This window comes from Plectropomus leopardus, chromosome 7, assembly GCF_008729295.1.
Source record: "Plectropomus leopardus isolate mb chromosome 7, YSFRI_Pleo_2.0, whole genome shotgun sequence".
NCBI lineage: Eukaryota > Metazoa > Chordata > Actinopteri > Perciformes > Serranidae > Plectropomus > Plectropomus leopardus.
The window spans coordinates 23,237,173-23,260,893 of record NC_056469.1 but is presented as its reverse complement, the minus strand read 5'-3'; the positions used below and the strand labels follow the sequence as shown (position 1 = coordinate 23,260,893).

Below are 23,721 nucleotides of genomic sequence, written 5' to 3'. Positions count from 1 at the left end.
CTGTTGGGAACCGAATCCATATAAATGCATCAGATGTTATAAATTAATTACGTATTTTATAGATTAATATCAATTCAACCAAGCAAAACTGTCAAAAAAATGTTAGTTGTGGTAGAGTAAAAACGACATTATTTCCCTCTGACATGCAGTGAGTATACCTGAGTAAAGCACTTTACTTGCCTCCACTCCTCCTCTGTCTTTCTATCTCTATCCTGCTCCGCATCTCTTTCTGCAGAAACACTTTCCAATCTCTTCTCTCTGTATTCAATTTTGTTCTTTTATTCCCTCATCGTCGCCAGCCCCATTCCCTCTGCTTCTTTTTTCTCTCTCATTCTCCTTACTTCTATCGCAGCTTTCCATCTCTCCCTCCCTCTCCTTCTCCTTGGAGTATAGATGCTGTAATCTCCTCCGTCTAATGCTGTCAATAGCTCTCAATAACAATGAAATAGCACCGGTTCCATCCCATCATTGATGAAGGCATATCTTCAGCTAGGTATCTTATTCGTCATCATGGCAATCTGCTTCTTGGTAATAACCAATCAGATGGCTCCGGTGAAATGCAGTGCTCCCATGATAGGTTCCCACGTTGTGTTGATCGACTGCACCTGAAGGCCCACCACTTCAGCTGAGCTCGATCAATACGCCATCACACGCACACATGCCCATACATGCCCTGGAATAAACACACAGGTCCAGACACCACACACACACACACACACACACACACACACACACACACACACACACTCTGGTGAAGAGTAAATTGGGAAAGGGACCACTGGTGTGGGGAGAATAAAGTAGCAACAGCCTGCACAATGGAGTACCATGCAGCACATTACACAGCAGTGTGCTGTAGTGATCCCACTGTGGGGTGACAATAATCAGCTGTTGCATAACTGTCTCTGTTGCACATGTGCACCATTATAAACATGCACACAATATAACAACCACATAGATCATTTTTCTCTTTGATGCAGTTATTATTTGTCACCCTTAATGCAACATACAGTCACACAACAAGAATAATTTATTGAAAAGAACGGAGGAAACAAAAGACTCCCACTGTGTGTCAGTTGTTCTATGTTGTGTCACACATACAGATGGCCTCACATACGCACTGCCTCTGTTCACTTTGAGCTGCAGTAACCATAATGAAAGCAACACAGCCATCTGCACAGTATAGAGCATGCTATTAGTATTACAAACATGTTGGTGCACACGCTTGCCCACCCTTTGACAAAGCAGACCTGAAAAAGTGAGGCAAGTTAGACTGGAGGAAAGGGAGGTCAGTAATTAGGGAGTAGGGAACCGAAAAAAGAGAAAAGGGGGAAGTATGGTTGGTTTATGAGACGTGATGAGGGATTCAAAGCACAGGTGTTGCAGATTTTTTTGATGTGCCTCAAACATCAAAGCTAAACAAGTTTTGGAAAGGTGTGTGGGGGAAAAAATTAAGATCTCAAAGTGAAAAGGCAGTAAAGAAAAAAAAAGAATGGAGGTGGGTGGGATGTTCAACACAGTGGCCGACAATCTGCAGCATCTGATGTACACACAAGTGTGTGCACTAGCACTCAACGCGAGCTAATTTCCATCTCGACATGTACATGTCGGGGTCAAAGGTCAGGCCTCTATTGCTGCAGCACCCCCTGTGTTTACAGCTGCAAGGGTCAATTGAAGGTCATGAACTGACTCTTTCAGCTGTCTGTCAGACCTGTCTCCAGCTCCGAGCGGTGAACCGGGTGTTTGCAGCATTCCCGGGTCAACAGCCCCCACCACCCTCGCCAACACTACCCCTCCCTCAACCTCCCCGTCTGTCCGTCTTTCACACAACGCTCCTTCCCCTCTCCTCTGTCGTCATCCCTCCCTTCATCTCTCCATCCTTTCACACTTACTTGTCAACATGTCAGTCAGAGCAAGGCCTTGTCACTCCTGGAGAGGGCTGCTTAGCACCGCTGGAGCTCAGCTGAGCTCTCTTTGTGTGCTTTTTTTGTGTTTGGAGGAGGGGGTAGGGGCTAGGTTATGGAAAACATGCAAGTGGGTTCAGGCGACTGTGGATTCAAGGCAGCTGTCTTTGTACTTGTGAGTCTCTTTATGTTTCTAGTATGAGTGTGCTTTGGTCTGTATGTATGTATGTGTGTGTACATACAGTGTGTGAATGAATGTGTTGCAGTGTTGTGTGCCAGCCAGCTGTTGTGATGTTGTGTTTGAAGTCCCTGGAGATCTTTTCAAGGCTGAGTCCTGTCACTTGTAAACGGCAGACTTTCCACGGGAGACATGAATAGAGTTGTGTGTACTGTATTTTATTATTAGACAGGCAGCGTGCATGGGACTGGGCTTCCTCTGTGATATGACAGGGAACATCTTCATAGCCGGGTGTGAAAGTCTATTGTATGTTCTGTCACATTTCAGTAGAGCAGGAGCACCTGTAATTTGACAGAACAAATTGAACATAAGCTGCAGGATGACAATTTAAAGAGAAACATCTTGTGCCGGGGGGCATGGGTCTATTAGCGGGCTGCCTGTACCACCACCTGCAGGATCGGAGGACAGGCTGCCAGCAGACCGTTCTCCATGAGGAGCAGTAGAAGATGCCGGCTCTGCCAGCACTGCTGCTGTCAATACACTTCCTCTCCTTCCTGCTAGTCACCATGCCGCCACGCTCCCTCAGTCAGGCCCCTGTGCTCTCCTCCGTCCGCATGGGTGAGTGGCCAGCTGTCAGTTGTCTGCATCCTCACTACACCTGGATCAAAAAGTTTTTCAGCATACATTTCATAGAGTTTTTTCAGCCTGCTTTGGTGCCTAGAAGTGCGTTTTGCCACTTTTGGTTAGTACAAATATAGAATGACAGCAAAGCACTTAAAGGGACCGTTCACCCCAGAATCAAAAATACATATTTCCCCCTTTTATCTGTAGATATATTTATCAATCTAGGTTGTTTCAGTGTGAGTTGCAAAGTGTGTGAGATAATTGCAGTAGAGATGTTTGCTCTCTCACAAATATAATAAAACTATATGGTGCTCAAAGTGCAAAAAACAAACAAACATTTGAATAACTCAACAACCGTTTCTCTCTCCAGAAATTATGACCTGGTTACTCAAGATAACCCACAAACCAGTGAGCAGTTTTGTGTTGGAACTATTTTCTTTCAACCCAACTACGCCCACCAGCTGTATCATTGTGCAGTAGAAGGCTTGATGTAAACATTTATGGCGTCCTTGGCTGAACTGTAACGTTGGCTGGTTCAGTTGCTTGCTGTAATTTTATTATCTTGATCCGTTCAGTACACACAACTTATATTGCACGTCTGTCCGTCCTGGAAGAGGGATCCTTCCTCAGTTGCTCTTTTTGAGTTTTCCTGATCTGCTGTGAGGGTCCAAGAACAGAGGGAAGTCATATGCTGTAAAGCCCTCTGAGGGTAACTGTAATTTATAAATAAAATTCACTTGACTTGACTTTTGCAAAGTGAGCTAGCAGTCCGTGCACACTTCCTTCTGCGCATTGTACACTTTTGTAAAAAGAAAATATTTTCTACAAAGAAATGCTCACAACAAGGTCTGTGGATTAACTTGAGGTCATGATTTCTGGAAAGAGACATTCCTGTTGAGTTTTACATTTTTTATTTGTTTGGCTATTTGAGCAACACAAGCTGAATGCCATTTAGTTCCATTATATTTGAAAGAAGGAAGACAGCCGATATCTCTAACACAACTCAGACCAGAACAATGTTGCGTGATAGAGTCAACAGCACAACAGGTAAGAGGGAAAATAAGGGTTTCTTACTACTGGGAAGCCTTTAAAGGCCAAATGAGCAGTAATAATGTATCCGTTGGTGTCCAAACTGTCCTTACACATTAAAGTACTTCCCCATGCAAAGAGAATGACAGATACAGTCTTAGTAGAATTATTTTTGATCCACTGTACTCCATGCAGGCGTAAGAATAAGCCTCCTTCAGGAACAGGACGAGCTGTCTGACACCTGCACAGTATGCAACATCAGAAATTGTCTTTTTTCTGTAAGCACTAAAAAGTTTTTGTTTAACCAAAACAGCTCATGTACACAAAAGCTCGACAAAATAATGTATACAAAATCATTAACTAAAGGACTTGAGCTCCTAAGCAACATAATCACAAGTACAAACACTTAAGGATTAGTGTGACATTTTGGGAGACACATCTATTTGCTTTGTGGCTGAGAGTAAGATGAGAGGACCTTCACCGATCTCTCCCTCCCTCTCTCCTTCTCTAGCGGCAATCCTGGATGACCAGTCTGTGTGTGGGCGCGGGGAGCGGCTGGCACTGGCTCTGGCCAGAGAGAACATCAACAGCGTGATGGAGGGTCCAGCCCGAGCCCGAGTGGAGGTGGACATATACGAGCTGCAAAAAGACTCCCAGTACGACACTACTGACACCAGTGAGTGGAGCCGCTGCATGCCGGCAAATAAAACCAGGAGAGCAGATTCACCCAACCTATCAGAGATTGATAAAGTTCTGCTACATCCATTAAAGTCTTCTCTCTCTAATATAATCTAGAATCTGCCAGCTTGTTGTGTAGCATCCATGTTTAAAAATATGAAACTTTATGCAGCAACGTCCATATTCGGAACTGACATGGCTACATGAGTCTGCTCACACTTGGATATGTAAACTGTAAGTGCAACCTGAGTGGTTATCGGAGGCATACAACCGCGGGGCGATAATTCTAATTTGGCAATGTGTCCACAATTTTTATAGCTTCCTCTTAGATGCAAACTTCTTACAATCTGTGCATAGGAATGTCCCGGAAACAGCAGAGAGCAGAGTCTCTGCAGATAAATACACCGCCATTCACCTTTAGTGGGTCTTAAGTGAGGCTTGCGAGGGATTTAATTTGTTTTTGGGAAAATCTTAGTATGACTTTAATGTTGATAGTGAGTAGTATAGAGTGTGAAAAATAGTCTATTAAATACTGCAGGCTTTATTCCACCAAAAAAGGGCGCTGATATTTTTTATAAAAAGGTCATAAGATTTTGTAAAAAGCTGCCTGTTTGTGGGCATAAATCTCAAATGGTGGATAGCATGATAAAACACCACCACTTTTATGTGATTAGGAACCAGTAAGGGCTTGCGCTGATTAGTTTACACGTCATTGGAGACCAGTAATGGGCCAGTAAGCCTGTCTCATTAAAAACAGGGAACCAGCGCCCTCCAGTAACAGCTGGCTCTGCCTACTGTGCAGGCCACGACAAAAACAACTCATCAAATACTAATACAGATCAGCAGTGCAGGCCTGCAGAAAGCAGCGACACCAAGGCCGCTCCATAAAATTTGTATTGATGTACAGAGTTAAAACACAATGTTTTGGAGTCTGTAAAGACAGAAGAAGAACTGCTGAATCCAGTCACTGAGGAGACAAGAGACCCCCTGCTCTTATTCTAATAGGTCACTGACCCTGCCACAAGCTACTGGCAAAATGTCTATGTGTGCTTGAGAAGGGTTGTGTACATATGTGCATATTTGAGTTGTGTGTGTCTGGTGTGTGTGTGTGTGTGTGTGTGTGTGTGTGTGTGTGTGTGTGTGTGTGTGTGTCCTTGACCGATGGGCAGGAGACTCTGACAGGCTTGTTTGCTCACAGCATTTTTTGGTCTCTGGATCAGAGAGCTCATCATCTTACAGCTACGGCTGTCTGAGGCACGCTTGCACGCACACACTAGCACACACATACACACACTAGCACACACACACACACACAGAGGCATTCACACATGCATGCACACACATCTCTTTATGCAGACGCACATGCACATTCGCACATGGGCACAGTGTGGGCATGCACACTCACACATATACAGGCACACAAACAGCAGCAGGGACCGAGGAGGACTAATTGGGATGAATTAAAATACCAACCAAATATACCAGCGAGAAAAGAGCTTTATGACTCTGAGAATAACACAGTTAGGTCACTAGACTCCCTCCTGCTGTATCTGTGAAAGCATTTTTCAGGTGGGCAGACATCAATTAAAATGAGCTCACTGGGCAACTAAAAGACACTGCACAAAAACAGTTAGTATTTGTGTATGCTACAGGATGAAGCCCCCTCATGGTCAAGCTGCTGTTTGTTACTGGTCAGTCGCACCTGTTTGATTAAAGAGAAAACAGACTCATTTGCTTTCTTGTTGAGTGTTAGATGAGACGATTGATGCTGCTCTATTATCTGTAGGCTAAATACAGACAGCAGCTAGTTAGCTTAGTATTGTTTCAGGTTTATCATACAGACATGAGACATTGATCCTCTCATCTATCTCCCAGCAAGAAAGCGAATAACGTATTGATCTGTAACAGATTGCAGGCCTTTCAATTAGTCAGGTATAAGGCAGACAATGAACGCCATCCGTTCCTACTCACTTTTCATCATTCATGCATCAGCTGAACAATGTGGAGCCATTTCAAATGTGTGCAGAAAAGCAAACTCCAGACACGCACTCATAGAGAAGCACGAGTATGTGGTGTTTTGATTGAAAAACCTTTTAACTACATGACTTATTTGTGAAACAGTTAAAACTTGAAGGACACTCAGGGAGAGCAGACCTCTGCCAAGGACAAATGCTCTGTTTTGCAGTGTTAACCGAAGTGAAAAAATAATTTGCGTATCTGCCCTGTGATTGGGATCTGCTCCAAAATTGAATGGGTTTCTTCCCAGACCCATGTTTCACTCCTCCACCAAGTTTCATAAAAATCAGGCAAGTAGTTTTTTCTTAGACAGACAAACAAACTCGACTAAGCCACGACCTCCTTGGCAGAGGTAAAAACGATGCGTTCAGAGCTTCGCTGGTCTTCGTCAGTACTGTTGATGTGCAGAGCAGCAGTTTTTGAATTTCAAGTAGGATATCTGACTTAATAGGGTGTTTTTTGAGTGGAAACTCAAAAATGTTGACTTCCCAGCGCAAATGGAACCAAACGTGTGTTATTTCAGTTTATTTTGCGTGTTTACAGACACACTATTCAGTTTTTAGCAGTTCTCTTTAGAGTTTAAAAGGCACGAGAACATGTGGGTATAATATATCACGAAGAACACATAACCGATGCAAAACGGCAGGTAGAATTTTCTTTTCCTCGTCCTCTAAATTATCCCACTCTTAAAAAACGATTTCAGCTTGTTCAACTTTTTAAGTGTCAATAGTCCAAATATTCGGACCTAGGTTAGAAATTACATTCAAACTCAGCTGCGTTTTAGTAACGTATAAGATAAAATGAGATGAGAGTTTATTAATCCCACACTGGGCAAATTCACATTACAGCAGATCAGGAGTCACAAGCAGGTGTAGAATGGGAAAAAAGTGACTGAGCGCTAAAAAGGATGAAATTTAAAAATACAAATGAGAAAAAAATTAAATAAAATTCTGTATTCACCTCTTACTTATACAGACACTTTAAATCCATGATAGACGGTTGCGCAGGGTAATTCAATACACACATTGTGTGTAGTTCTTACTGTAAAGAATAGAAATATGTAAATACCGGGATACATGGAAAATGACAAGATGAGAGACTGAACCACTGAATATGTCATAGGGGTGAATAACTTTTGTAAGAAATGGCATCTTTTTGTTTCCTCTTTGTTTGTTTGTCCTTTTTATGCTGTATTTTTTGCTCTGTCCTTTTATAACACTTTTGTAAAAACAATTAAAGTAAAGGGTTTTTTTTTAGAAAAAAGAATGAATGCATATTGCTCAGTAGAAAGATGAAATCAGTGTCATCACATACTGGATATATGGATACAGTCGAGACATTTGTTGCCATGTGGGAGTTTTAATAGTGAAATCTATGTTTGTACAGACTGAATCATAGCGATAGTGTTTACTTGATCTATTCCTAAGCAAAGTACTTTCTGCAACAGACAAACTGTTTCTCCCACATCAGTGTCTTTCTGCAAAGAGGATAATCATGCAAACTTGAGTTTGTTGGTTGAAGAAGACCACCAATCTGTTACTATTGTCCTGATGCTAAAGATATAATTACAGCAAAATATCTTAAAAATCATTAAAATCATTAAAAGTGGCTCTTTGAACAAGTGACTAATAGCAGCAGGCAACCCCTGGCCCGCCCTGCTGTTGTCCTCGGAGTATTTATCTCAAAATAAGTCTGATTATAATGAGACAGATTGCACCGCTACAATAGAAACACCAGTTAAAGTGAAAATCTCAATGCATCCTCTGAGTTTTTGCTGCATTTTAGATTTCCACACTACTGAACGCGGCCCCTACTGTATGCCAACTCTGTGCTGCCGTCAAAACGAGGCAGAGGGAAAGGTATGTGTCTGCATATCCGATGTTTATTTTCTCCTTTTTTCCCCCTTTCAGTGTGTCAGATTCTACCCAAAGGCGTCGTCTCTGTGATAGGTCCCGCCTCCAGCCCCGCCTCTGGCTCTACTGTCAGTCATATATGTGGAGAGAAGGAGGTGAGATAAACACACACACACATACAAATATGTACAAATCTGTGTGTCCCGTGTGTGCATGCAGACATCCAGTACCTCTCCCTCTCGCCCCCTCCTACCCACAGAGGCGTCATGATGAATGTATCCAAAGATTCTGTTTTTCTTCGCCTATTGAACTTCTTCTCACATAATTAACCATCATCCACTTCCACCAACTGTTTTCTCCTTTCTTCCTGTAGCCTTTTATCCTTAAGGTCTCTCTGTTCTCTGCCTCTGCTATCTTTCTTATCTTTTTTTCACCCTGTAGCCTCTCTAATGGATCTTCCTTATTCACAGTTTTTTCCTGCTGTGTGTGTTTGGTGGGGAGTTAATCACGACACATTTGCCTTCCTTAATGTTTTTCTCTCTCCTCTCTTCTCCTCTCCTCTCTCTTCTATCCTTTCCTTTCATTTCTCTCCTTCTGCTAGATCCCTCACGTAAAAATTGGTCCGGAGGAAACTCCTCGCTTGCCATACCTGCGCTTCGCCTCTGTCACTCTGTACCCTAGCAACGAGGACCTGAGCCTGGCCATCGGAGCCATCTTGCGCTCGTTCAGTTACCCCTCAGCCAGCCTGGTGTGCGCCAAAGCTGAGTGTGAGTAGACACACACATTCGGTTTTATCGTTACACAGTACATTATGTGCGACTGCAGCGCTGTGTTTGTTGTTAAAGGTGGGTGTTAGTGCATCGCTTGTGTTCTTGCGAGCTTATTCACCTTCTGTTTGTGTGTTTGTGTGTGCAAATGCTTCTGTGGGAGTGTTGGCACATTCACACTGTTTGGGTGGATATGACTGTTTTGCACTTTTGGACACTCATTTTGACAGTCTGGTCATAAAGTTCTGTCTGTTGTCAGAGTTCACAACATGGCTCCTGCCGCAGCCTTCCTATTTATTTTATTTTTACTCACACTCTTGCACACAGTCTCTTATCCACCTCAGAGTGTTTTTAGGCCAAACCAATTTAATAAATATTCGTGTTTGAAATGCTTTCCAGTATTGGAAGAACTTAAGGGACATTTGATTTAACTTGCCAAGCACTCAGAGAGCTTTAACATCACAGGGGACTCAGGGCTTAGTCACTAGCCCTCTTTATTTTCATTTTGAAAGAGTGCGTTATTGATTTATTATGCACTGCTCTATCGAGAGTCGCAGGAATTAAAAGGCTTGGTCGGATGGGGTCTGTAGTATTCAAAGAAATCTTTATGAATACATGATATTATACACTATAAAAAAAAAAAAAATCCAAAATTTTCCTCTGAATAATTGCCTGATTTTTTCTTCAGTCATGCATAGGGCTGAATTTTGGTACGAGCTACACAGCTGCAGCAGCAGCTAGCGTCCATTACCACAATGTTAAACTACCCAACAAACTCACATTGACACCAAAACAACTCAAGTCTGACCTTAAACCCAATGATGAAAAGCCACGTGATGCTAATAGTTAGCCTTGTCACTGTGTGTGTGCAGCTGGCAGAGAGTCACAACTTTCCCTTCTGCGAAGCTCACGCTCAACAGCAGCCACTTAAATTTCTTTGGTCACCAAACGTCACAACCTAAATTCAACAAAATATCAGTGTCTAACAACACTGGTTGCCAGCTGAGTGCAGCCGAGTGGCTAAGAGCTTGTTACTGCTCAATGTTAGATACAGACACATATTTGGGCACGTTTTCTGAGAGCTTTGGGACACAGATGAAATGGAGCAGTATCACCAGAGATCTTGTGGGCAGTGTAGCATAGTTCAAGCAAGATACGACCGTAGGGGACATTTACAAAGTAGCAGAATAACACGGTAATTTAGTAAAAAGATATAACGACACCCCCCATCTTCGCCTCATTTGTTGCGTGAAACTTTTGACTTTGCTCTGTAGTTTCATCTACTGGCTATATGTAATCTTTCGTAAACGTTTTGAAACTGACGTATCTATTTTCCTACATAAAGAGAATATAAATGAGCCCTAACCGGCCGAACGACTAACTTCCAGTTTAGCGCTCTGCTAACTTGAATGGGGATAAAATGATTTAATAATGCGTCTCTTCTACACGTTCTAAAAGTTATTGGACCAAATGGATCAAATCCTGATAGTAAAACGAGTCATTTTGCAGGGGTTGTATTGCTCAAAAAAATCTGATTGATTTACAGATGCCTCTTTCTCTTTGGCCATGTAAGTCAATGGGTAAAAGTCTTTTTGGGCCGCAGGACGTCATGTTACAGACTCCGGAAATTGCAGTACCACTGTTTGGCCACTGCAAAAATTGGCTTCAAAGCCCGGCCCACTTCTTGGGGGCCTGTGTTTAAATCCATCCTCTGGTGCTATAAAACAAGTGTTGTAATGCTCTTAAACAGTAATAGTAATTATTGAGATAACCAGAAAATAAACGTTAAGATGAATAAAGAAGTGTATTACATTAAATTGTGGCTAACTCTGTGATATGCAGAAACATACTCTCCTGCCAGCTGTGTTGTAGAGCTGTTTTCTGCTAAAAGTATTCAAATGAGTCTTTCATCTGGAAGGGTGAAAAAGTCTGGGATTTTTTGGCAGAGTTTCAAAATAGTCATCTCTAATTTCTTTGTATTTGGTGCATTTGGTAAGAAAATGAAATCTCTCTCTTTCTCTATGATTGAATCACATGAAAGCTCAGGCTATTAACTGAGTTTTAACAATTTACGCACCTCTTCATTCACATTATGGGTATCGAATGAAGTACTCTATTGGTATTTGTATCATGTTAAAGGTACTAGTTTCAGTACTGGTATTGTACTTTTTTTGAACGATACCCAGCCTTGGTTCTGACCAAAAAAGAGCGGGGATGAGTTGTTGTGCAGCTGTTAAATGCTCACACCCGCCAAATAGGACCGTAAAAGAACTGAAGGGCAATTACATAAAGACTAAGTGGCACCATTGAAGTCTGTGAACACTTCTCGTGGCAGTGTGAAAAGGGTAGATTTTGACAAACAAAAAGCTGTGACATTATGAAAAATTGATTCAATCATTGAGATGCTTTCATTATCTGCCCAGCAGTTAGCCAGCCGTCCCGCGGTTTCCTGAAAGTAAGCTGAATTCCTTGTGGACTTGTCATTTCATTGAACTAAAAGGGCTTTGAAATGGCATCAGACATCTTTTTCAGTTTTGATCATCAGTTGAATGTGTAGATAAGAGCCTTGTCTTCCACCAGGCTTTTTCTGTCACGAGAACGAGAGGCAACAGATAGCATCGTAGTTAACTGTTCGGGCCCAAAGATGCTGCTTTTACCGGTGGAGGGGTGTGTGTGTGTATGTGTGTGTAATGTATTTGGCTTGAAGGTGATCTTTACAAGGTTATCACACTCACAGACTCTGACCCACTTGGCTGTGCTATCTATCGCCATGGAGCTGGTTGCCATGGCTGCAGAATAGGTGCTAACTGCCACTCAACAGGCTTGTTCCACACTCTGAACGACCGAGTGGGTGTGTGTGGCACGGTATGTGTGTATTCTCTTTTTTTCCGTGTGCTTGGCTCACTTTGTACGTACATGTTTTTGAGTGCTGATTTATGTGTGTGTGCGTGCGTGTGTGTGAGTGAGTGAGCGTACTGTATGTCTGAGTGGGTTTTAGGGGTACTTGTAGGATTGTGTGTGCGGCTCTGCTGCGGCGCTGCAGAGGTTCAACATCAGACAATGTTTACCACCAGCCCACTTGTTTTATTCATCTTGTTTACCCCAGTGTAGAGTGGTGTGTTCATGTGAAGTAGGCTTTCTCTCTTTTTTGTCAGTGAGGCGAGTAATGTGTGAAGTCACACATTTCATTGACACCCACCACGCGTGCATCCTAATTAAGTAACGTATTTAGAAACTGGTAATTTTTGCAACAGCATGTTAATTACATTAATCACATTTTTCCCTCTTTAGCCCGTGGAAGCGGCACAGATATTCAGCCAGATGAGAACGTGCCAGAGATTTTGGGTCATTTCCGACGTATCGCTGTCTCGCTATGCCTGGGTCACAACGCGCTATCTGAGCCTAATTCCATTATGCAGTTTTCATGAGATGGATGAGGTTAAGGACAGCGAGAGGGAGAGACTGAGCACAAGGAGGAGGAGATGGTGGCGGCGTAAGAGTGAGATGGATAAAGACAGGGAGAGGTAACTAGAGCAGAGGGCTAAGACGAGAGAGATAGAGAGGTTAGAGCTTATGTGTGAGAGAGAGAATATGTGAAAGAGGGAGAGCGGGAGAGAGGGGAGGAGAGGAAGCTGTAAAGTGCATTGATTTTTTCCCCTCCTTCCTCAAACTAATTAAAGTTTTGGCCTGGTTCAGTGATTACCCCACTGCTTACAGAGGCTTTCTCCTGCTGAAAGGCTCTGTGCGCTACCTCTCCCCTCCTCCTCTCCTCCCTCTCCCCTTCCCCTCATCCCCCAGATGCCTGCCCCACCACTTATTTACATAGCTAGGGGTGCTTTACTATGGAATTACAATTAGGAAGCATCAGGGTAGACTTTCTAGTAAAGGCTCATTCCACGCACAATGTCAAGTGAGTCTTGACTGCCATTGGTTGTACTCGTTTTTCGAGAGGAATTCGCTTGAAGTGGCAGAATTGTCTGAAGTACTGTATTTCTGTCTTTCTGCTCCTGCACTTCTGCTCCCATTTCTTTCTATTATTTCGCCAAGGGTTTGCACAATCTTTCAATCTCCAGTTTTTGTTATTTTTTGTGAGGTTTTTTGAACAAATACTATTCTGGTCGCAGTACATACATCACTCAAAGACCTGAAAAGCTATCACTGATGGATGATACAACGGACACAAAGTAAATTACAAAGCACTCAAAGAGCACATAAGCCTGCCAAGGCTGCACAACTCTCTAGATTTATGATTCTATTAATAGAAAATGTTTAGAAATTTGTCATACTGATTGGCTGATGGCAGCCATGCATTTTTAGGATACCTAAAACCTCTCTGGGAATATTAGGACTTTGTACAAAGATTAATTTCAATTGAGTCCAACTCATAAGCACTTCGTCTGCACTCAGTCTGCACGGATAAGCACTCCAGTATGGAAATTACACAAATGTGATGTGAAAACTTGAAACCTCCAGCGCACATACACTGAAAGTGCAGTAAAGAGGAGACAGCTTTTGACAAGTTAAAATTGTAATTACATTTAATTGACCTTTTTATATTATTATTCAAAGCAAAGTGTTTTTTATGTGTCTTAAGGAGAAGGAACTTTTGTTTGGCTAATCAAAATATTTTATGAACCAACAGACAACTTAGTAGACAACCACTTTTCCTGTTAGCTATCAAAAGCTATCCTCATATACCAACAAGTGTCAATATAAGCTCTTTGCAGCTGCTGTCCTCAGCAGCGTAAATGGTGGGTTGTGGAACAGCCAAACAGTGGCATGTCCAGACTTTTTTTTTCAGGGTGGCCCAAGCAGGGCACTGACTTAAGCAGGAGTGGCATGAAATATGGGTGCTGCTGTGGGCACATGTGTCAGCATAGCTTTAATTTACAATTTATTTCTCCTCTACCCGTACCTACTTTAGTTACTAACATTGTAGTGTCTTGCATTCCTGTTTATGGTCGATTTTAAATGATAAAACTACCAATCAGAATGACACCACTCAGAAGTGAAATAACTTCACACTTTATTAAAGAAATTGTCCCTCCTAAAGTAAATAGTAAAATAGCAAGTAAGTACCAAAAAATAAAATGAGTAAGCCTGTGTGAACAAACTTTTTAACAGTTTGATCCATTAATTTGAGTGCAAAATAAGTCAAGCTAGACACTACTCTGACACAGTAGTGCCTGTCAGGTTTAAGGCTGAATTGCACCTATAAACAATAATTCAGTTTACTCTTTAAACAGTTTGAGCTGACTGGACAGATAGCCAGTCATAATGGGGTGCCACCACAGGCCACTCCCTGGACACGCCCATGCACCAGAAGAAATCGTGAAAACTCTACCTGGCAGAAGAAAAAGGGCCCCGTTGATAGAAAAGGGAAAGTTATCCTGTTGTCTTTGCAACAGCTGCGCCAACAGTAATATTACTGAGAAACGTTAGGAAGGGAAACGTTTTCTGTCCCCACTTTGAAAAGGACTAATATGTGAAGACAGTCATGGCTGATTCTTTTCCCACTATTGCTTCCTTCGAGTTGATGCATAAAAATGTAATGATCTTTTTGAGTTTTGATACCTTTTGCAAAATATCATGCCAGTTTCTTCGTGACACTATAGTATATACTTGCTGGACAGCTGGTGCTGTCCGCCCCCGAAAAACTTATCTTCAATGTATTACCAATCATCATGTATAAATTTGCATTAATAAAGATAAAATATTCATTTTAATACATTGATTCAGCATCCTACATGCACGTAGACCAACGATCTGTGGTACTTTCACTGTTGCAGAAATCCCAGTTACCTCTGCAACTTTGTGCTGCATTTATGTGGTGTGAAAATAAAAAATTAAAAAAAAAAAAAGAGCTCCCAAACATGCTTTATGGCTCACCCGGTCGGTTCTATTTGCACATCTTAATCCACATGTTGATAAAATGTTTTGTGCCAAAAGATACAGCACATGTACTGCGAAGCATCCATGTTGTTTTCACATCAAAACTTAGAGCTCACAAACACACTAAAGAAGTCTAAAGAAAGATTGTCATGCGAATGCACCATTTTCCTTGGTTGCCAGACGTCCCGACTCCCGTCTGATTTAAATGGTCTTTGCTTATTCATTCAATGGCTTTCCTTTTATGTTACAACATGCAGAGCACTCAAACATCCGACGGGCTGACCTGGTACATACCCGACTCTTAAGAGTTCATTCATTTTTGCTCATCACTAATAAATATGTAGATACATAAATAAAACATGGCATACACTCAAGCTTATAGCTAAAAAAAAAAAAAATAATGCATGTGGTCTGAACTCATTAACATCCCACCATCGTGTTTCTGTAGCTTTGCTTTTGTCAGTGTATCTGTAGGAGGAGTGATGAAAAAATGAGGTTGGTGGAAAATCTCTCTGGGTGTAAATGGATGTAGTCTGAAAGATTCATGTAGAGTCAAAGGATCCAGAGGAAAACATTTACCGCACTGTTTAGAAGACTAAGATGTAAAATGCTTTATAAATGGCCTTATAGTGGGGCTGTCCACAGCACAAACTAATCAGTTATTCTCTGGCCCACAGCCCAAGTCTCCTTCAACTAACAAAATCTGTCAAGTTCATTTTGGCCAACCAGTATACTGCTAATTAACTGATAAACAAACAAACATATGGCACTGAATACAAAGTCTCTGTGGAGGAGGTCATAATAGATGGAAATAAGTCCTTCTGAGAGAAACGGCGAATGCAGACATACTGTAGACTCCATATTAAATGATGTTTCATTTCCTGTGGATTTAGGCAAACCATCGATCACGCTTTGCAAAATGACACAAATATATGACCACCTGCGGATAAATCAAGATTTTCACAGGTCCTGCAAAGCTTACATTTTGGAAATATGAGTTGTGTCTGGTGATACAGACATTGATATGCAGCTCGTCTGTGCTGTGGCTCTGCCTCAGGCCTGCTGAGATTGGAGGAACTGGTCCGCCGCTTTCTCATCTCTCGGGAAACGCTGTCAATCAGGATGCTGGATGACAACCTGGACCCTACGCCGCTGCTGAAGGAGATCCGTGACGACAAAGTGGCCACCATCATCATTGACGCCAACGCTTCTGTCTCCTATCTCATCCTGAAGAAGGTCAGTTTTCAAACATCAGAGCATTCTTCAGAGCAGCACGTACGTGCAGGATATGAAGTTGTATACAGTACACTCAGGGATTGTTCTCTTTAATGCACCCATCTGGGAAATCCAGGTTAGAGTCATGAGGGGCATGCTGAGCATACCATCTGTAAAGTAATAAAACAACTCTCTCAAAGGCAGCAAGTTTGTTCCATAACAGAATTAACATGCATTTTTACCTTCTGCCCTCCAGGGCTGCATACGGAACAATATGCACGTCTGCCAGCAACAATCACTTGCACTCTTAAGAAAATATCTGACAAAAGAACATCTTTTGCGGTGCAGATGTTACCCAGGCTCGTTCTGATTCATAGTACGGCCTGTGATGCCGATAGCCAGCGCAGTGAGTCACAGTTTGAATGTGTATGGGATGTTTTCACTGGGCACATTGGAGCGGCTGTCCGCCCTCAGCGAAATGTCCTAGTGTTAGCCTGATGATGTAAAACTGTGATTAACGTATGCTTCCTCTCCTCCCCCATATTCTCTTCCACTTTGTCCCCCAACTGTCTCCTTTGCTCCCTGCTTCTCAAAAACTCTGCCTCTTTGCCCCCTCCATCAATCTTTCCACATCTTCCTTTATTATCTCTTTCCACATTCTGTACCCCACCTGCCTCCATCTTTATTTTTTCATCTTACGCTGTCTTTCTCTTTGTCCTACAGGCATCAGAGCTGGGGATGACATCAGCATTTTACAAGTACATACTCACCACCATGGTAAGACCTTACCAATTCTGCTCCTTCCTCCCTTCTGTCTTCTCTCCTCCCCTTTCATTTGTTTCAATTCAGTTTAATAGGCTTTATTGGCAGGACATTTGACGTGCATTGCCAAAGCACAATTACAATGAAAATACAGTAAATGAAATTGAAAACAGATGACACACAAACAACTATAACCGATGGAGTAGAGTAAATGGAGTAAATGAAAAGGCAGAGTGTGAGCTGTGAGGAGATGAGCTCCAGCTGTTATATGCTGTTGTGTCGGTTGTCTCTTTAGGCTGTGGCATGCACCGACATATCTTGCCGCTTCTATGGCGCCAACACTATTTTCTCCAGTAAGATGTTGAATTCAAATCTGGTCAAAGAGCTTATCAAAATCTTGGCGTTTACATGTGATTTTTGTAAAGAACTTTGTTCTGATATCTTCGTATGTGCTACACTGTAGCAAGAAATGTTGCTCGGTCTCCACCTCCACCTGTTTCTCTCTCCTGCTCCTCCTCTTCTGTGCCTTTATGAGCGAGCCAAGGTGCTTAGGTGTAGAGATAAAGGGAAGAGAGAGAGAGAAAAGGAGAGAAGAGGTGAAGGATAAGGAGAGGGGAAGAGAGAGAGAGATCTGAGAAACGAACACACTGTACAAAGATGTGGAAGTGCAGAGGAGGATGGCAAAGCAACTGAAGAAAAAGGGGGTCTGAGGTGAAGGTGATGACAGACGTGATGCGCCCTTTTTTTCTGCCACCCGTCACCTTCTCTGTGCTTCCGGTGTTTTTCATCTGCCTCTTTGATACGCTCCCCTCCCCTCCCACCATTTGAATTAATGTGTCACTTTATACCGTGCGCCTGAATATTTTTTATTTATTTCCCTACATGATGTGCTCTTGTGCTTTAGATGCCACGTCTTGTGTGTATATCTCTGTGAAAAGCAACTGGAGTCATTTCCATCAACCTCTCTTTCCCCCCTGTATCACTGTTTTCCCATTTTTTACCTGTCTATATCCTTTTTTTTCTCTTTCCATCAGAGATTAGATGTTGTCACCCCCCCGTAGCTTCTCTTTTTCTTTATCTCACTCTTTTTTGCACGGTATTTTTCCTGCGTGCTAAGATTTGATACACAGTCAACATTGTCACTCACCTCAATTTTCTCTTGCTCTCTGTGCAAACACCCTCCCCGCTCCTCCTCTTCCTCCTCCTTTCTAGGACTTCCCACTCCTGAGATTGGATGACATAGTGGATGAGCAGTCCAACATTGTGGGGTTCTCCATGTTTAACACCACCCATCCGTTCTATTTGGAGTTCATCAGGAGCCTTAACCTCTCTTGGTGGGAGGGCTGTGACCTGACGTACCCCGGCCCCGCGGTCAGTCTCTTGCAAGCACACTCATGCGTGCTCACATTCAGGAGTAAAGCTCTGTTTGCCACGTAACATTAAGCCACTTTATTCCTCCAGTGATTCATGGAGCCGTTAAAGAGATTCAGCTAGTCTTTTGCTTGTATTTAATGGGTATTGATGTATCCGTCTGTGTTTCCTCCCCACTGGTTTACTCATACCTCACATCTCTTCTCTCTCTTATTTTCCCTCTCTTCGTCCCTGTTAACCGTTCAATCATCTGTGCTCGCACATCTTTCCTCATCGCATCTTCTCCCTTGACTCCTTGTCTCTCTCCTCACTATTTCCTTCTCTCCCCCCCTGTTTGGACTCCCTCCCCCTCTCCATTGCTCTCCTGTCACCTCTCCCCCTATCCACAGCTCTCGTCAGCACTGATGTTTGATGCGGTGCATGTGGTGGTGGGGGCGGTGAGGGAATTGAACCGCAGTCAGGAAATCGGAGTGAAGCCGCTCAGCTGCACCTCTCCTCAGATCTGGCAACACGGGACCAGTCTGATGAACTACCTGCGCATGGTAAATGCTTATTGTGAAATCACCTGCTGATACACATGATCATGCACCATGTAGAAACTAATACATCATTCAGGTAGGCTATGAGCTTCAGGTATGGTCTCAGTTTAATTATATTTTTCAAACTTTTGATATTGACATGAGATGTTGGGGAAATCTTCAAATTAGAGCTGAAATGATCAATCAAAAATTAATTGGCAACTATTTCAATGATCAATTGGGTAATCGAGCAGGTAATTGAAGCATTCACTTTACCTGTAAATTATTTATGTCATAGTCTAAAAACTCACTGTTGTTTAAAAGCATACTCTGCGGGATTTGTTGCTTACTGTTTGTAAATCCAACATTCAGACCTAGCCCTTCCTCCTCGGCTCAACAAGACTGATGGAGCAGCATTGAATCAGAGCAATAATCTGTTATTTTCCGATTGTTTCGTGGCGGTTATGTTCTAAAGCACAAATAAACAAACCCACACCTCTGCGCAACCGTACAGGAAGGTACTGCATTATATGGATTTTGTGTGAATTCATCTGGGGCACGTGCTTCATCCTGTTCATTTGGCTTCTCTGCTCTGTGTGTGCCTGTGAGGGGCTCAACGTCACCCTCCATCAAACAGACTCATGGACCCACAACGCGCAGCCACAGAGCAGAGGAAAGAGGCGGGGGGACACTACATTTTTATAGAGTCCCACCTTGTGCTGCTATTGGCTCAGGGCTACACAATACTACCCAAAGGCTGACACCCAGAAACATCCAAAAATGAGAAAATACAGGCAGAGGCGAGGTTCTACTTTTGTATGAATCTATATTTTTATACTTTTTTTAAAGGAAAATCCTGCACAGTATGTCTTCAACGTGTTAAAATAATCAGTATCAATGCACGAGCATCGCTGTATAGTTTATACTGTCATATCCATCTACCTCATATATATTAAGAAGCATGTTACATCAGTCGTTCCATATCTGCATCAATCATTGTTTGCACTCTGCACCAGTGCAGTATTAGATTACTGTTAAGTATTTTATTGTGTTGTTTTGTAATATAAAGATACTTTTTCTGTAAATAGTCAAATGTTTATGTTTACTTTTGTTCACCTTTGGAGTTCTTGTTTAAATGTGCACACTGTTACATGGCCATTCAAGCAAAAATGCCAAATTAATGCTCATTCCAGACTCTAATTCTCAGGCTGCTTTTCTTCATTGTACATGATTGTGAACTTGTTTTTTGGACGGTTGGTTGGATAAAACAAAACACTTGAAAAACCTTAGGCGTAAGTATTTTACAGAATTTTCTGACATTTCATAAATGATGAAATGAGTAATAAAAGACGATGAAGTTAATCATAAACTGTGTTTGCAGGCACAAAATATTCAATTTTGTTATTCCAAAAAAGACAATATTTCTGCCAAGCTGTTTACATGACTGATAAAAAAGAATATTTCACTAATATTCCCATTGACATGCAGCCCTGCATACGCTGTTAAAAGAAAGACTAAACATGTGGTTTATCATATCGAATATGGAAAAGTGTAACTTTGCCACTTTGCATCAACAGTAGGGTTTTTTCAAAGTTGGTTTACCAGTTTACCAGTATTGTTGGTTGGTTACTGGTTGGTTTACCAGTATTGTTTGACCATGTGAACACAACCTCCCTCATTCTTTCTTCAACCACCTGCTTGATAAGGTCGGTGTTTTGATATTTGTCCATATGCAAACACCTGTTCATATCCAAGTCTTTCATAATCTGGTAAAAGTAGGTGTGCTTCCTCTTCCGACCAGGAATCGGGGCATTTCTTTTAGGCATGCATCTCCCCACCAGCCTTATTAACTGTTGGTTTGTTTACAGCACATCCATGTCAGCTCACAGTGCTGACTGTAGACAGAAAAGAGGCAGGGTGTCACTAACTGTGATTAAAACTCCAGCTGAGATGCATTGTCCAAATGCACTGCATACATGTCCAAAGAATGCCCCTAAAACCTAAATAATATTGCCGTATTCTACATGTCAGATTCATTCAGAAAAAGGCTTTATTGGGAATATCCAAACAGAAAATGCTGTCTTTATGACCCGTAACAACCTCAGAATATCGTCATATACGGAATAATACTTGAATATTAGTGTAAACGTGCAGCCCCGTTTTGTGAGACTAACAGCCCAAATATTTGGCGTATTTACATTTTTGCTTGAAAACAACTCAGATGATTATCACTGATCACAATTGTGGGCACTGATGATTGAAAACAGCTACAGTCTGTATCATTCTCATCTCATGTTGTATGTATCCTCTCTCTCTCTCTGTCATCCCCTCATCTCTGGTCGTCTGTGTGTTCCTTTCATCGACTAACTGTTGTCAAGGCAGCCCGAGCCCCATCTCTCATTGCCTCCTTCCCACCGGCCCGACATCTGCCTTTGTTAGTCAACATCATGGTGTGCTCCATCTTCGGCGCTGTGCCATTCATCATAGATCTCGCTTACTGTGCCAACACCTGGGTTTTTTGGAGAGGCAGAGCTGAGCTGAGAGGTGCACTTCTTATTAGGGAGCTGTCGACTCTCTCTGCTGCTTCTCCTGAGCCTCTTGCTCAGTCACTCACTTTCTCCTAGTTGATCCATAACTGATCACCCCTGTCTGGTCCAGCCTCAGACACTTCCTCTGTCTCTCTGGCTCTTTCTATCCTTTTGTCTCTCACTCTCTTCTTCCTCTTAATCACCGTAGATAGTACCTGTCTGCCTAATCATGATGGATAGTGAGAAGAAAAATGTTTGCTTTTATATAGAAGATTGTCCGCATTCATTTCTGCAGCTTTCCTCTCATTTTCTTCTCCTCTCTCCCCTTCCTCTCTCATGCTTTCTCACCTCACTCTCTCTCCGTCTGCCTGCCAGGTGGAGTACGATGGTCTGACAGGGCGTGTGGAGTTCAACAGCAAAGGTCAGAGGACCAACTACACCCTGCGGATCCTGGAGAAACACCGAGGAGGCCACAAAGAGGTCAGGAGTCACCTGTTATCATGCCGCAGCCAGGTCACACCACCCATAGGCTTTGGGTTAGTTACAGGTTGCCCGTCTGATTTCACTGTGCCTGAGGAGGTGTTTAACACTGAGGTCAGCCTCATCGCCGGCTCCTGCGATAGCAGCCAAATATCTTTACTTTGTGAAGGTAGTTTGATGCGTTTCACCTGACTGTACCGTAGTGTAACCTGCCATCAGATGAGGGTCATGTTGTAGCTACAAATACGTGTTAACATTCACTTTATCTGAAGACTGTGGTAATACATTATCTGCTTGTATTTCGGTTGCTAGATTTTAAGCAGGTCTGCAGTGTTGTGTTTTTTGTAGTTTGTTGAATGCGTTTTGATGTTTGGTCCCAGGCATTCTGTTTGTTGTTGTTTGTTTGTTGGATGCTAGCTTGATGTTCTCGAATCTAAAAACATACATAAATGGCATTTTATTAGTGGTTGGTTTATTCTTGTCCCATGCATAACAACAGTGACATTCATTTGTGGGAATCAGTGCAACTGGCCTCAAGCTCAGCATAGCGTGGATGTCCAGATTAATCTCTGCTCATCCTACTGTATATATAATACTGTATATACTATCTGCATGGAGGCTTAATGAGTTTATTTTTCTCTTTGTTTTGTATTGAACTGGATTTGCTCAGGCTTAGTTTGTGTTGACCAAAACACAATGTTTATTTACAATTTCTTCTGGGTAGAAAATCCTCATGTCACGTACATAAAATCAACCAATGCTGAGCAAACAGCGCCTCAGTTAGTTCATCTTAAGCCACCTAAAAAAGGCATACCAATAAAAACAGTATCAGTTTAAGTGTACACTATATTTTGAATATTTTTAACGCTTAAACTTGTCCTCAGACAGCCTTTTCCGATGGGGAATTGAAGCTGTAATGTATATGAAGTTATATTAAAGCAACCAAGCTCCATTGACAAAAACAGTGATTTTACTTCTATTCTACGTCTATTCTGGCGTACACTTAGACTAATATTATATTTTTCTTAATGGCTAAAATATGTTTTGTGGCTGCCCCATCGACAGCGGTCCATCGCTTAGCTTATGTGCCAGTAGATTTGGTTCACTCGAGCAAATCAACATAGTAAATAAAATGAGCACAGCAGAAATGGCACAGTGGAAACGGACCACTGTGTGTGATCGTTTGAAACCTGGGCAATTTGGCTTTATTGCTTCCAAACACATTGGAAGAAGGCAATGAGCAACTTAAGAAGAAATGACCCAGAAATTAGCAAGAAATTTGTAAAAAAAAAAAAAAAACAAAAAAAAACAATTACCTGAAAATTAGCACAAAACAAAAAACAGAACAAGAAATTACCTGAGCCTAATTTTTTTTAAAAAAAATTCTGTAAAATAAATTTTAATATATAATTATGTTCATTCTAAATATAGTTCTCTAGACATTTTCCCTATCTTTTAAAAAAATGATTTTAATCTATTAACTTCTTGCAATTCGTGGGGCATTTTTTGTCAGCTTGCTCGTTGTCTTTTTTGTTTTGAGAGAAATCGAATCAATTTGCTCACAAAAACTTAAATACCTGCGGAGGGTACCTGAATTTAGCACGAGAAAAGTGATGTCAATCTAGGTTTCAAAGGGTTTACTATATACTTAAATATTACAGGCTGAAAATGACAACAGAAATCAACAAGTTTGCTGATTTTAAGACAAGATAAGATGAGATAAGCTAACATAAGATAGTGACTTGCACTAAATCTTGGGACCAAAATGTCACCAGAAGTTTACCGCACAGTGACTGACAACAAAAAACACTTCTCACCTTAAAGAAATCTCAGCCAAGTAAGAGGCCTCTGACTTTCAGGGGGCAGCCCTACTAAAGTCCTAAACCTTTTTATTTGTTAGAGGAATCCT

At 41.9% G+C, this 23,721-nt stretch overlaps 1 protein-coding gene across 1 annotated transcript in view; it reads left to right on the top strand.

Moving 5' to 3' along the window:
• The first annotated feature begins 2,585 nt into the window (after positions 1-2,585).
• Positions 2,586-23,721, top strand: part of grik5 (glutamate receptor, ionotropic, kainate 5) — a 54,715-nt gene continuing 33,579 nt past the window's right edge. Inside the window, exons 1-9 of the mRNA XM_042489506.1 lie at positions 2,586-2,697; positions 4,244-4,408; positions 8,337-8,434; positions 8,881-9,046; positions 15,996-16,174; positions 16,877-16,930; positions 18,128-18,286; positions 18,676-18,828; positions 21,708-21,812. Coding sequence (XP_042345440.1) covers positions 2,586-2,697; positions 4,244-4,408; positions 8,337-8,434; positions 8,881-9,046; positions 15,996-16,174; positions 16,877-16,930; positions 18,128-18,286; positions 18,676-18,828; positions 21,708-21,812 — 1,191 coding nt within the window. The remainder of the gene's footprint in view (positions 2,698-4,243; positions 4,409-8,336; positions 8,435-8,880; positions 9,047-15,995; positions 16,175-16,876; positions 16,931-18,127; positions 18,287-18,675; positions 18,829-21,707; positions 21,813-23,721) is intronic.